Genomic DNA, 13,098 nt, shown 5'->3' on the forward strand with positions numbered 1-13,098 from the left:
TCTTCCCAGAGAGTGCTGGTGTCGGAAAGTTTTGGAGCAAAAATGAAAAAAGTTCTAGATGATGCTATGAAGAGGACTTATCAAACGCAGGGCAATTCACTTCTAAAATTTTTTTTTAAACTATGTGAAAACCTGGACAAGGCCCATATAAATCTCCTTCCACATGCATAAATCTTATGGCTTAGCAGATCGTTTTGGGGGAAGCCAGCTGGCATGTCATGTCAGTACTCAAGCACCCTGTAAAGAGGTCCGTATGGCAAGGAACTGGGGCCTGGCAATAGGCAGCATCAGCTTGCTAGGCATGTCAGTGAGCTCCCTCAGAAAAGGATCCTCTAGCCCTACTCAAGTCTTCAGTGGACTGCAGCCCCAGGTGATATCTTGATTGCAACCTTATGAGAGACCCTGGGTCAAAATCATCCAGCTAAGCTGCTCCTTAATTTCTGACCTACAGAAATTATGCAAAATAATGTTTATTGACACTATGGACTGGAGTGAGAGAAACTAATACAGATTCTGCTCCTTAACAGGACGCTTGACCTAGAAAGTGAATCATAGAAATACATTCAAGAAAACAGTAGCCCAGATTTTACCAAATTCTATGAAGATGAAGAATGGCTGCAGAAACTAGCATTTTTTTTTTTTGCATTTATATAAAAAAATGCCCAACGCTAGGTAATTTATAAAGAAAGAGATTTAATTGGCTTATGGTTCTGGAGGCTTTACAGGAAGCAAGGTGCTGGCATCAGTTTCTGGTGGTCTCTAGAAGTTAACAATCATGGTGAAAGGTGATGGGGAGCCAGCATGTCACATGGCAAGAGTGGGAGCAAGAGAGAGATGGAGGAAGTCACAGACTCTTAAAACAACCACATCTCAAGTGAACTGAGTGAAAACTCACTTATCACCAAAGGGATGGTGCTAAGCCACTCATAAGAATTCTGCCCCCATGATCCAATCACCTCCCACCAGGTCCCATCTACAACACTGGGAATAAAATTTCAGCATGAGATTTGGAAGGAACAAACATCCAAACCATATCACCTACTTAACAGACATTTTCATCACATGAACTAGTTGAACAAGGATCTTCAGGCCCTGGAGAAAATCGTTTTACTTTGAGTGACAAGATTTTTGGGTTTAAATAAAAATTGAGTATTTGGAAAAGTTGTATTGCAAAAAGGGATCTTGAAATGTTTCCACTGCTGCTTGGACTTTAGAATAAGGAAGTCTCAAGTCTTACTGAAAACCACCAGAGGGAATTGCAGAACAAAACTGAACAGTATTCTCCTTCCCCTTGAACACAACTGTATGACTAGATGAGGAACCCTTTCCTTGAATCTTCTCAGCCTGAGCACCTGACTTTGAGAAAAGAGGAAGAACTTTGTGAAAGTATGACTGTAGATATAAGATGAAATTTACTTATTTGTGTTTCTTCTTCTTCTTTTGATACAGATTCTCGCTCTGTTGCCCAGGCTGGAATGCAGTGGCGCGATCTTGGCTCACTGCAACCTCTGCCTCCCAAGTTCAAGCGATTCTCCTGCCTCAGCCTCCCAAGCAGCTAGGATTACAGACGCCCACCATCACGCCCGGCTACGTTTTGTATTTTTAGTAGAGACAAGGTTTCACCATGTTGGCCAGGCTGGTCTTGAACTCCTGACCTCAGGTGATCCGCCTGCCTTGGCCTCCCAAAATGCTGGGATTATAGGCGTGAGTCACGGCGCCTGGCCTGATTTATGCTTCTACAAGTTTTGGATTTCTGAGAAAGAAGAGCAGCTTGACATGTTTAGGACAGTAATAAACATTTTGACATACTTTTAAACTTCTTGTTCAAGCAAGCTTTTTCTAAGTTTTAAGAGTAAAGACAGAAATCATCTCATTTCAGTTGAAAATGAAATCTGTATGTGACAATCTCAAGTTCAATTCAGAACTGAGCCAATACACAGCAAAAGACAAGCAAAGGTTTCACACTAAATAGGTAATTTTCATTTTTTGTTTCAAAAATAATACACTTACACGTATATAGGCCCGTAAAAAGATCAACATCCGTTAAAATCAAATTGCAGCATTTACTAAACTAAAAGAAAAAGTAAAGTTTCTTCTCTCATTTATTTTGTTTGTTTTGAGACCAAGTCTTGCTCTGTCGTCTGGGCTGGAGTGCAGTGGCCTGATCTCGGCTCACTGCAACCTCCGCCTCCCGGGTTCAAGCGATTCTCTTGCCTCAGCCTCCCGAGTAGCTGCGATTACAGGCGTGCGCCACCATGCCCGGCTAATTTTTGTATTTTTAGTAGATAAGGGGTTTCACCGTATTGGCCAGGCTGGTCTCGAACTCCTGACCTCAAGTGATCCATCCGCTTCGGCCTCCCAAAGTGCTGGGATTACAGGCGTGAGCCACAGCGCCCCGCCTACAAAGGTACTTTAAAATCCCATTTACAATAACCCTCTCAGTTAGATAGGTACCAAGTTCCACCCTCTTCTAAACACGATGTCAATATCAAGGTAAGGTCTCAGAGGGTTTGGTTGTAAAAGGCTCCAGCCAAACTTAATAAATGGGAAGTGACTACCTTTATTTGTGAGAGAAGCTTTGGAGAATGCGGAGGAAGCAGATGTCAAATATAAGGGGCTTAAGGCGAGAAGAGGGAGAGGAGCCTCCAGCACAGTCCGCTTCACATCCTGTCGGTGCTCAAAACATACTTGAATGAATACCCGGTACAAAAGATGGTTTGGTTTTCTATAAGACAGCATAGTTTCTTTAAAATTACACAAACACATGCATTGCTTTTTTCCCTCTAATTAGTGAGACCATAGCACAAAAGAACAAGCACAGCTGAGCGCTGAGTGGTGCGAAAATCAAAAGGTCGGGAAGAAACAAGAAACTCAGACAAACGCTTCTGCCGGCTGTGACAGGTTCTGAGGCGACCAGATCCACTGGACATAGCGCGGCTCAGATATCTCAGAGACCTGTCCACACAGTTGCTGAAGTTAGCAACAAACTAGTGAGCGCTGTTGGGGACCATTTAGTCTGAGAAGCAAACGCGCAAATGCGCCCAGCCAGTCGGCACGGACTTCAAGAACCTACCTTGTTTCTTGCAAGGTGCTAGCAGTTGTTCCGGCAGTCAGGGCGGGAACCAAACAGAAACCTACCCAGCCTCCGGAAGAGAAGGCGGATCCCTAACGCCAGCTATCTCCAAGAGCAACATTGCCGCACCACTTCCGGGACGTCGTGCTGCGAAGGACGCAGCTATTATACGTCACTTCCACGGCGCGGCGTTAGGCAAGTTGACCTCTCTGTTGTAAATTAGTGGTTAAGGTTAGATATTATTGCCACTTTTCCAAAGCTAAAGGCTGTTTTGGAACCAGTGTCGCTGGTTCCGCGCGTGACTGCCTTTTTTTTGCAAACCAGTTATTCAAGTTTCTGGTCTAAAAAACTCTGTGGCTGTACGGTAGCCGAGGAGGTTCCAGCGCGGCGGAAGTACCCAGTGGGTGGGTGTGCGCGCAAGGCCAGGGCCAGAGGGGCACGTGGCGCCGGTGAGTGACCGTGGAAGCCGGAGGATTTGAAAATGGTGGACGCGGAACCCAGCTGCCGGAGGGAGGGAGGAAGGAAGGGGATGCAGTGCGAAGACCTTGCTGTCTGAAGGGGGAGGAGGTACTAATCCTGGGGCGGCAAGGCTGGTATGTTTGGTCGGTCGGCGCTCAGGAGACCATGAGGAAGTAAACTCTTCACCCATCAGGTTGGTGGTCACTGGCTGTCTGACCGTGGGTGAGGTGACAGGGCTGCTTTTGTCCCCTTTATGGTGTTCTCACCGCGGCTCCGAGGGGTTGGAGTGTACTCAGATGCTACAGTGATCAGAAGACACGGGTCGTTTTTTTTTTTCCACCAGGGAGGAGAGAGAATGTCTTTTCGAGGCGGAGGTCGTGGAGGCTTTAATCGAGGTGGTGGAGGTGGCGGCTTCAACCGAGGCGGCAGCAGCAACCACTTCCGAGGTGGAGGCGGCGGTGGAGGCGGCGGCAATTTCAGAGGCGGCGGCAGGGGAGGATTTGGACGAGGAGGTGGCCGCGGAGGCTTTAACAAAGGCCAAGACCAAGGACCTCCAGAACGTGTAGTGTGTATGCAGTCTTCAATATTTAGCCTATTTGAAGGAATAGGGGTGGGTTGTGGGTTTGTGTTATTAGTCCAGCAAGTTTGGGATACACAAGCCTGTGTGGAGAATGATGTAAACTGACATAATCGTACACTAGCATGTAAGGGTGGGGTGGGGAGATCAAGAAAGCTGAGGGATACTTAAAATGCATCATGCAGGTTGAACTTCAGGGTTGACAGGAAGATATTAAATAGGTAATAGTGAGTACTTATCCCTAATTCCCCGATTTTACAGATGAGAAAACTATGATTTAGAGTTAAGTTTTTATAGCTGAAATATAAGTATAGCTGAAATACAGGCTGGGTGCTGTGGCTCACGCTTGTAATCCCAACACTTGGGAAGCTGAGACAGGAGGATCACTTGAATCCGGGAGTTAGACACCAGCCTGGACAATAAAGCAAGGACCCTGTCTGTACAGAAAAAGAAATACAAAGCCAAGTATTCTGACTCCAAAGCCCATGCTTTCTATTACTACTTAAAAGTAGATAAGTGAGAAAACAATTTGCTTGAGAGGGAAACTGCCAAAGAGGAAGTCGAGAAAAAGACCCATTTAGGATAGTTTTATAGTAATTAATAATGAGATGGGAATGGACGTCACAGAGAGTGAAACTTACTACATTAAAGAGGAGAGAGGGTGAAGAGTGTCTAAGAATGGTTGGATGAGTATGCAGGATGGTTTGAAAGGAGCAGTTTCTAGAATAAAAGGTCCCAGCCTGCAAGCTGTTGTACCAGTCCATACACGAGGCATTGAGAGCCTGATTCAGGATGGTGAGGAAAAAAAGGAAAGGTTAGATAGGAGAGCGATTTCAAAGGAAACAAAATCGGTAGAACTTAGCTAATGCTGATAATAAAGGGTTCCAGGTTTTGCGCTTGGGTGATAGGAATGAAGAGTTGGTTTTGCAGGAATGTGTTAATTATTTTAGTTTAGGGGGACAGTCTAGTTAGTTAGAACTAAAGGTAGTTATTTTGAGATTCCAGATGTCCTTGAAAACAATGAATCATTGTTAAAGAGGTGGTAGTGGGAATGGGAAATTTCTGAGGCAAGAGAAAAAAAAAAGAACAAAGGGTAATTCTTTTAGGGGTTGAAGAAAAGGGAGTGAAGAAAAGGAATAACCAAGAGAATGAAGCAGAGTTTTGAATCAGATAATAAATTTTAATAAGATAACTGTTACAGGTGGAATGGTCTCAATGTGCCAGGCACTGTTTTAAGCACTTGACATTGGTTATTCCATTGAGTCCTTACATTACTGTATATTAGGTATAGCTGTACATTATATGTTACTAGTGTCTACTAAAGAGGAAACACTGAATTAGAGAAAGGGTGGGTAACTTCTCCTAGGTCACTTAGCTAGTGTGTTGTGGAGTTGGTATACCAGCCCAGAAAGTCCACACTCTTAATGACTATGGTCTTCTGCCTCAGAGGAGAGCAGGTATGGTGAAGTCCCAGGTAGCCAAGAAGAAAGCTTCCAGAAGAAGTTGGTCAGTATCGTTTGAAATAGTTCTGTGTTTTAATATTTTCTTGTCCTATTTCAGTATTAGGAGAGTTCCTGCATCCCTGTGAAGATGACATAGTTTGTAAATGTACCACAGATGAAAATAAGGTGCCTTATTTCAATGCTCCTGTTTACTTAGAAAACAAAGAACAAATTGGAAAAGTGGATGAAATATTTGGACAACTTAGAGATTTTGTATCCTTTTTCATTGGAAGACCTAATAATATTCAAAGGTTGCTATTTGTATTTTTGTGAGGAGGCGGTTAAGTGTAAATTAGACTTGTTGCTTCATTAAATTAGACAGGATTGCTACAGATTGGACCATAAAGGAGAATCAAGGGGAGAATGTGTTCATCCATAGATATTAAAATGACAGACCCTAGAAAGGTGACTGTTTTTGGAAAATTCTAGAAATGATGGCCATTTGGATAAGTACTACAGGATTAAGTTGGCTGATTTGGATGTAGTGGTGCCACTGGAAATGTTGAATTAGAAGCTGTTTGGTGCCCCCACTACCCTGGAAACTCCTTCCTTGCTTTCTCTCTTTCTTTCTCTTTCTCTTTTTTTCTTTCTCTGTCTTTCTCTTTCTCATTTTCTCTTTCCCTGTCTCTTTCTCTTTCTCTCTCTCTCTCTTTCTCCCTCTCGCTCTTTCCCTTCCTCCCTCCTTCTCTTTTTTTCTTTTTTCTTTTTTGTTTTTTTTTTTTTTGACAGAAACTCTTTCTGTTGCCCAGGGTGGAGTGCAGTGGCATGACCTCAGCTCACTGCAACCTCCGCCTCTTGGGTTCAAGCAATTCTCATGCCTCAGCCTTTCAAGTAGCTGGGATTACAGGCGAGCGCCACCGTTCCTGGATGATTTTTGTGTTTTTAGTGGAGGTGGGGTTTCACCATGCTGGCCAGGCTGGTCTCAAACTCTTGTCCTCAAGTGATCCATCTGCCTTGGCCCCCTGAAGTGCTGGGTTTGCAGGTGTGAGCCACCACACCCAGCCCCTGGAAGTTCATTTCTTATCTTTCCTATATATGTCTATATATTCTAACTTTGTTTTTGAAATTATACATCAATTCAGAAGGTTTGATAGCGTCTTTCATCGTAATTGCTCATTTGTTCCTTAATAAAAATAATAGTATTTTTCAGTTAAATTGTCAGAAAACATGAAGGCTTCATCCTTTAAAAAACTACAGAAGGTGAGTCAAACTTATGATACTTGGGATCCTTGGTTTTATAAGGGAATGACCTATCTTAGGAAAGTCCTACTTGGAGCGCTTGAGATTTTTCCAACATATCACTAGTAAAGCTCTTAAACTGAAATGTTCTGTGCTATAAATATTGAACATACTAATCTTTGAAAGTGATTTATTTGATACAGCCTTTTAGAAAGTAAAAATCACTACTTTTGCTTATATTACCAAAATCTGTAAACTGCTAGAGTAAGAGTTTTTTGTTGATGTAAAACTCTTACTGAAAAGCATTCATGACCAAACATTCTAGGTGGAATCTTAATTTATAAAACTTACGTTATTTGAGAGAAGGTAGGTACTAAGTGATTTCACAAGAACTTCAATAACATGATATATGCTGTGAAGGAAAAATACAGGTTGCCATGAGAAGCTTTGTAGTGCCACCAACTTTAGTCTGTAGTGTTTGCTGAAAAGGTGAGCTTGAAACTGAGGTCTGATTGTTGACTAAGAGCAGTTTCCACAACTGGTTGCATGTCGGAGTTATCTTGGGGAGCTTTTAAGAAGATGGACTTCCAGTTTCCACTTCTGGAAATTTGACCTAGGAGCTCCTAAGTAGGGCCCAGGAAAAGCTCTTGGATAATTTTTTTTTTTTTTTTTTTTTTTGAGATGGAGTCTCGCTCTGTCGCCCAGGGGGGAGTGCGGTGGCACGATCTCAGCCCACTGCAAGCTCCGCCTCCCGGATTCAAGCCATTCTTTGGCCTCAGCCTCCCGAGTAGCTGGGACTACAGGCGCCAGCCACCATGCCTAATTTTTTTTTTTTTTTTGAGACGGTGTCTCGCTGTGTCTCTGTCACCCATTCTGGAGTGCAGTGGTGCAATCTCAGCTCACTGCAAGCTCTGCCCTCTGGGTTCACACCATTCTCCTGCCTCAGCCTCCCGAGTAGCTGGGACTACAGGCTCCCGCCACCACGCCCAGCTAATTTTTTTGTATTTTTAGTAGAGACGGGGTTTCACCGTGCTAGCCAGGATGGTCTCGATCTCTTGACCTTGTGATCCACCCGCCTCGGCCTCCCAAAGTGCTAGGATTACAGGCGTGAGCCACTGCGCCCGGCCAGCACTTGGATAATTTTGATGTAGTTAGGCAAACACTTGAGAGTTTCTGAGCTAGTGAAAGAGGAAGAGGAAAGTGCACTCCAAGTAGAGAGAACAGTGTGTGCAGTCTCTGAGAGCAGGCAACTGAAAGGATACAAAAAGGCAGACGTATAGGTTAGGAATGAAACATTTAGGAGAGGTGGGGAAAGTTGTGAATTAAGACCAGAGAGGTAGGAGGGGGCTTGATTAACTTAAGCCTTCAGGTCATAAGAAAGAGTTTAGACTTTAGTTTCAATTGTGTTTTATTTTTGAATGACGGGATGACACAGTTAAATGTATGCTTCAAAAGAATGCTGGGAAGATACAAAGGCACCTTGGGAAGAGGTCAGTATTGTGTGAGAGGAGCCAGGTAGGAGGCTATAATAGTAGTTCTGAAAGAGATGATATTTTGGACTTGGTAGTGACAGTGGAAATGGAAAAAATGGATATATGAAAGGTACAGGAAGTAGAATCAATAGGACCTTGTAATTGACTAGCTATCGAAATTAAAGAGGTAAAAAATATCACCATCTTTCAGATGTCTGACATCAACATCTTTGTGGGTGATGGTACCGATTAATTAAATGGGCAACAGTGCAGAAGATGGGGATTAGGGGAAGATAATGAGTTTGGTTTTGGACATAGTGAGGTTGAGGTACTTGTGAGACAGTCATGGTCAGAAGTTGAAAGGAAGAGTCTAGACTGGAAATAGAATTGGGAATTTGTTAACAATGCAGGAAGAAAGAATAAAAGGAAAAGAGCACCTATGAAAAGTTTTGGGGCACCTCCTAAAGCTAAATGTCTGTTAGTGGAAACTCAGAAGTAATTGCCAGTTAAAAAAAAGCAAACTACAAGCCTGTCATAAAAGTGGTATCACAAAAATTGAGAGTGTTTCCAGGAGGGACTGCTCAGCTATGGCAAAATGATGCAAAGTGTTCATTGGAAGACAGCCACATAGACATCAGGGAGTCATGGAGCCAGTGCAGTGGTGGGCCCAGGAGCCAGAATGGAATAGGAAATGAGAAGGAGACAATAGCTTGTTGTTAGCCTATGGCTACTAGTTGTAGAAACCTTGGCAAATACTCACAGGATTGACTGCTTCTGGCATGCCTGGAGCTATTGAGCCCAGAAAGAAACAATGCTGAAAAGGGATTCTCATCTTGTGACCTGAAAAACAAAAAAGCTGGTAATAGCCACTTAAATTCATCAGAATCCCTGTCCCTTTTCTCAGAATTATTTATTTGAGGGCTTAGTTTTTTGGGTTTTTACTTTTTAATTACAGATACTAACTTGAGTACATTCTACCTCCCGGTTTGCGTACCCCCTGCTATGTTGAGATTCAGCCCTCTTTACCCAGCCTGCATTATTATGAAGTCTGTAGACTGGTGCTCTCCACTTGAACTTTCTGCAATGATGGGAGTCCCTGCCTAGTAAAGTAGCTCTTAGCCACATGTAGCTATTGAGCACCTGAAGTGTGGCTCATGTGACTCAGGAACTGAATTTTTAATCATTAATTAATTTAAATATAAGCCACCTGCGGCTAGCGGCTGCCATATTGAACAGTAGATCTAGACAATATTTTTGAGATGATGGGCTGTGAAGGGAAGATGAGTAATAAGGTGATATCTAGAGAGGGATGCAGATATCTTATTATAAGTAATATATTACAGTTTTGAAATCCTCGTGTGTTTTGTGTAGAAGAACTGTGATACAATATGACCTTTACATTTCATTATCTGAGAAATGTCCTCTTTAACCCCAGTTATAGGATGGGTATAGTTTTTGTATATCCTTCATTACTTTGTGTGTTCAGAAGATAGTTACCCTTTTGATCTTTATTAAAGACTTGAAACAGCTAGTATGCGAATGCTTTATTTTGAATTTTAATGCTATGTTTTAAATAGTTTTATTTTTCTTACGGCAGTTCTGTTGAGTGGAAATGTTAAATAATCTTTTTCTAAAGAGAAATGAGATTGAATTGGTCTTGATTTTTTTATATGCATGTAATGCTTATTGTGTGCCAAAGTGCAAGTGCCTTATATACGTCACTTTTTTGATCATCACACAAACATGTGAGATAGATACTCTATTCTCTACATTTTACAGATAAGGAAACTAAGGTAAACTAACACAGGAACAGAAAACCAAACACCACATGTTCTCACTCATAAGTGAGAGTTGAACAGTGAGAACACATGGACCCAGGGAGGGGAACATCACACACCTGGGCCTGTCAGGGGGGTGGGGGGAAGGGGAGAGAGAGCATTAGGGCAAATACTGAATGCATGCGGGGCTTAAAACCTATATGATGGGTTGATAGGTGCAGCAAACCACCATGGCACATGTATACCCATGTAACAAACCTGCTCGTTCGTTCTGCGCATGTATCCCAGAACTTAAAGTAAAAAAAAAAAAAAAAGAAAAAAGAAACCTAAGGTAGTAAGAAATTAAGTCCCTGCCCAGAGATACATAGTAGAAAGTGGTAGGGTTGGGGGGGTTTGAACCCAGGCAGTTTTGACTCTATCATGTAGCTTCTTAATGATTATACTATACTGTCCCCCAAGTCGTACACTAATTGCTTTTATTATGTTTCCAGTTTTATATAGACCCATATAAGCTGCTGCCACTCCAGAGGTTTTTACCTCGACCTCCAGGTGAGAAAGGACCTCCAAGAGGTGGTGGCAGGGGAGGCCGAGGAGGAGGAAGAGGAGGAGGTGGCAGAGGTGGTGGAAGAGGCGGTAAGTTACTTGGGGAAAATTTCTGATGAAATTTCAAAGTCATAGCTGATTAATATAATACAATTTAGCTTTGTACATAGCAAACCGTCCCTTATGGTTCTTTTTATTAAAGCTGTTTTCAAATATTGGCAGATTGTCCATAATAATAATGCTTCATTTCAACAACTTGCTTAAAAAGAAAAAAATCTACTAAAGTATACTTTTGAGGGACTTCATTTCTTTGGGTTATTCATGTTTTCTTGGGCATTTTAATAAACCATAGGATTATCTTAATTTTAATTTCTTAGTTAATATCATTGAGTGTAGACTGCATACTGAAAGTTGGTCATACATTCTTTTAATTTCCGTGTATATTCTTTTAATACTCAGCAAAAGCTTTTGAGATAGATGATATCCTTATTTTATGAATGAGGAAATGGAGACTTACAGAAATTAATTTGCCCCAGTCAAACAATTGGCAGACCCAGAATTAAAATGCGTATCTTCTGATGTCGTGTCAAGAACTAATAAATTCATTGCTGTGATCTCACTGTTTAGATGTACGCCTTTCCCCCAAGGTTTTGGCACATTCATCATTATGGGCAGCTAGGTGATCAGCAGGGCTCTGGGGAGTGAGACTGCCATGCCCTGGGAGTAGGAGGACGGGGAGTGATGAGGTAATGGGCAGAGCCGAAGTGGAAAGAGAGAGGAACTGAAAGTTGGGCTTAGACAGCTTTTGTTACTGGAGCCGAAAAAGAGAAGGAATGCTTTACTTTGGCATCTCTCAATTTAATCATCATTTCACTCTATAAAGGTACTTTTTTGTGTCCAGGTAGGTAGGAAAATTTTCAGGGGTACCTTCTTGAGAATTTGATAAATAGAGATTCCCCTGTTCTCATTTGATGTTGAGTATCATTTAACATTTCAAAAAATTCACAACTATCTTATTTTTTTTAAATCTTACTTATGTAGCTCAGTTAACCTTAACTATCATATTTATTATCGTGCCCCCAGAACAAAAGCACCCGTATCTGCCATCCGTTGTTCTTAGGATACAAAGCCTTAGTTCCATCAAACTATCCTTAGTGGAATCAAAAAGTATTTATCATAAGCAAGAGCTAAGGCAATAATCATACATTTAACAAGACTGAATCATACTTTAAAGTAACAAGTTTTTCTAATTTATTGAAATTGAATAATCTGGGGATTTAACCTGTTGCCCAGTTGGTAAACTACTAGTTTCTTCATTTTTGTCTTGTAAAATTTTTTCTGTGATAAAATATGTGAATCTATATTTATTCATTATAATTATAGTTATTGTATTGATCTTTGTAGACTTATCAGTATAAGAGGTTATATAGTTAATAACTGTTAATGTTTATTATTTATCTACTATTTAAATATTTTGCATTATTATTTAATAAATGTTTTTAGGTGGTTTTAGAGGTGGAAGAGGAGGTGGAGGTGGAGGCTTCAGAGGAGGAAGAGGTGGTGGTTTCAGAGGTAGGTATTATCTTTAAGTTGCTTAATTTTTAGAATTGATATTATCTGGCATTTTGTTTTTGCTTAAGTTTAATTTTTTCTGCCAGCAGGTATATGGACCACTATGGTGTTCTTTGCTTAGCCTAATTTGTGGTTTCATTTTATATCACTTGTTTTTGCGTTTTCAGTTTTTTAACCTAATTCTAATTTGTTTTGCTTTATTATTAATTTGGAAAAAAAGGTATATATGAATCTGACAGTTACATTTGGTAAAGTATGGTTGCTAAACATTATAGGAACTAATGCTGATTTTAAACTTGAGATTTACGTTATAATACTATTAAAAATCCATTTTCTGTGCCCTTAATACTTTAATTTTCTCTTAATCAGGAAGAGGACATTAAGTGAAACAGTTGACAGACATCACCAGTTGACTTCTGTATTAACCTGCATGATCTGTTTCTACTGTGGATTGGAAACTTGGTTCTTGAGCAAGTCTTGAAGATCTTGGTCATTTTATGACAATGGATCAAAAATGTTAGCATCATGCAAAGCAACGGAATAGTGAATCTTGCTCTAAAAGAGCATGAACAAATCTTCCTAATGTTTTGTACAGTGCCTGGCACTCTGTGGGTGCCTAATAAATGGACGAGAGTTTTCATTTGAAGCATATTTGAATTTTTAAAATAAAGTGTTTTATTCCCTTAAGTTATTTAGAGTGTGTTTATTAAATGAAACCCATTTTTTGAAGTAGAAAGGAATAACTAAAACACAGTGAATTGCAGATCGAAAAAAGGATTTATTTGTATTACTGATCTTTTAAAAAATAGGCTGCTGTAGCAGTACTTTAAGAGTATTTACAAATTAACACCCCCTTTCAAAACTTTGGCCTTTTATGTATGAGAAGATAGCTCTGTATTTCCCTTTTGTATTTTAATACATAAATCAGTTAAGCTGTTTCTCT

General features: G+C 40.9%; 1 protein-coding gene across 3 annotated transcripts; it reads left to right on the forward strand.

Moving 5' to 3' along the window:
* The first annotated feature begins 3,217 nt into the window (after window positions 1–3,217).
* On the forward strand, window positions 3,218–12,842 carry GAR1 (GAR1 ribonucleoprotein). 3 transcript variants are annotated; one of them, XM_025385650.1, is made up of 7 exons: window positions 3,218–3,268; window positions 3,876–4,101; window positions 5,670–5,824; window positions 6,752–6,811; window positions 10,532–10,673; window positions 12,087–12,155; window positions 12,525–12,842. In XM_025385650.1, exons 2-7 carry the CDS (start codon window positions 3,888–3,890, stop codon window positions 12,536–12,538), a joined length of 654 nt encoding a protein of 217 aa, XP_025241435.1. In that variant the 5' UTR covers window positions 3,218–3,268; window positions 3,876–3,887; the 3' UTR covers window positions 12,539–12,842. The 3 variants fall into 3 exon arrangements, with proteins under 3 accessions (XP_025241435.1, XP_025241434.1, XP_025241436.1); XM_025385649.1 differs by having other exon boundaries at window positions 3,235–3,522; XM_025385651.1 differs by lacking the exons at window positions 3,218–3,268; window positions 10,532–10,673; window positions 12,087–12,155; window positions 12,525–12,842 and adding an exon at window positions 3,533–3,725 and having other exon boundaries at window positions 6,752–7,334.
* Window positions 12,843–13,098: the final 256 nt, after the last annotated feature.

This window comes from Theropithecus gelada, chromosome 5 (assembly GCF_003255815.1).
Source record: "Theropithecus gelada isolate Dixy chromosome 5, Tgel_1.0, whole genome shotgun sequence".
NCBI lineage: Eukaryota > Metazoa > Chordata > Mammalia > Primates > Cercopithecidae > Theropithecus > Theropithecus gelada.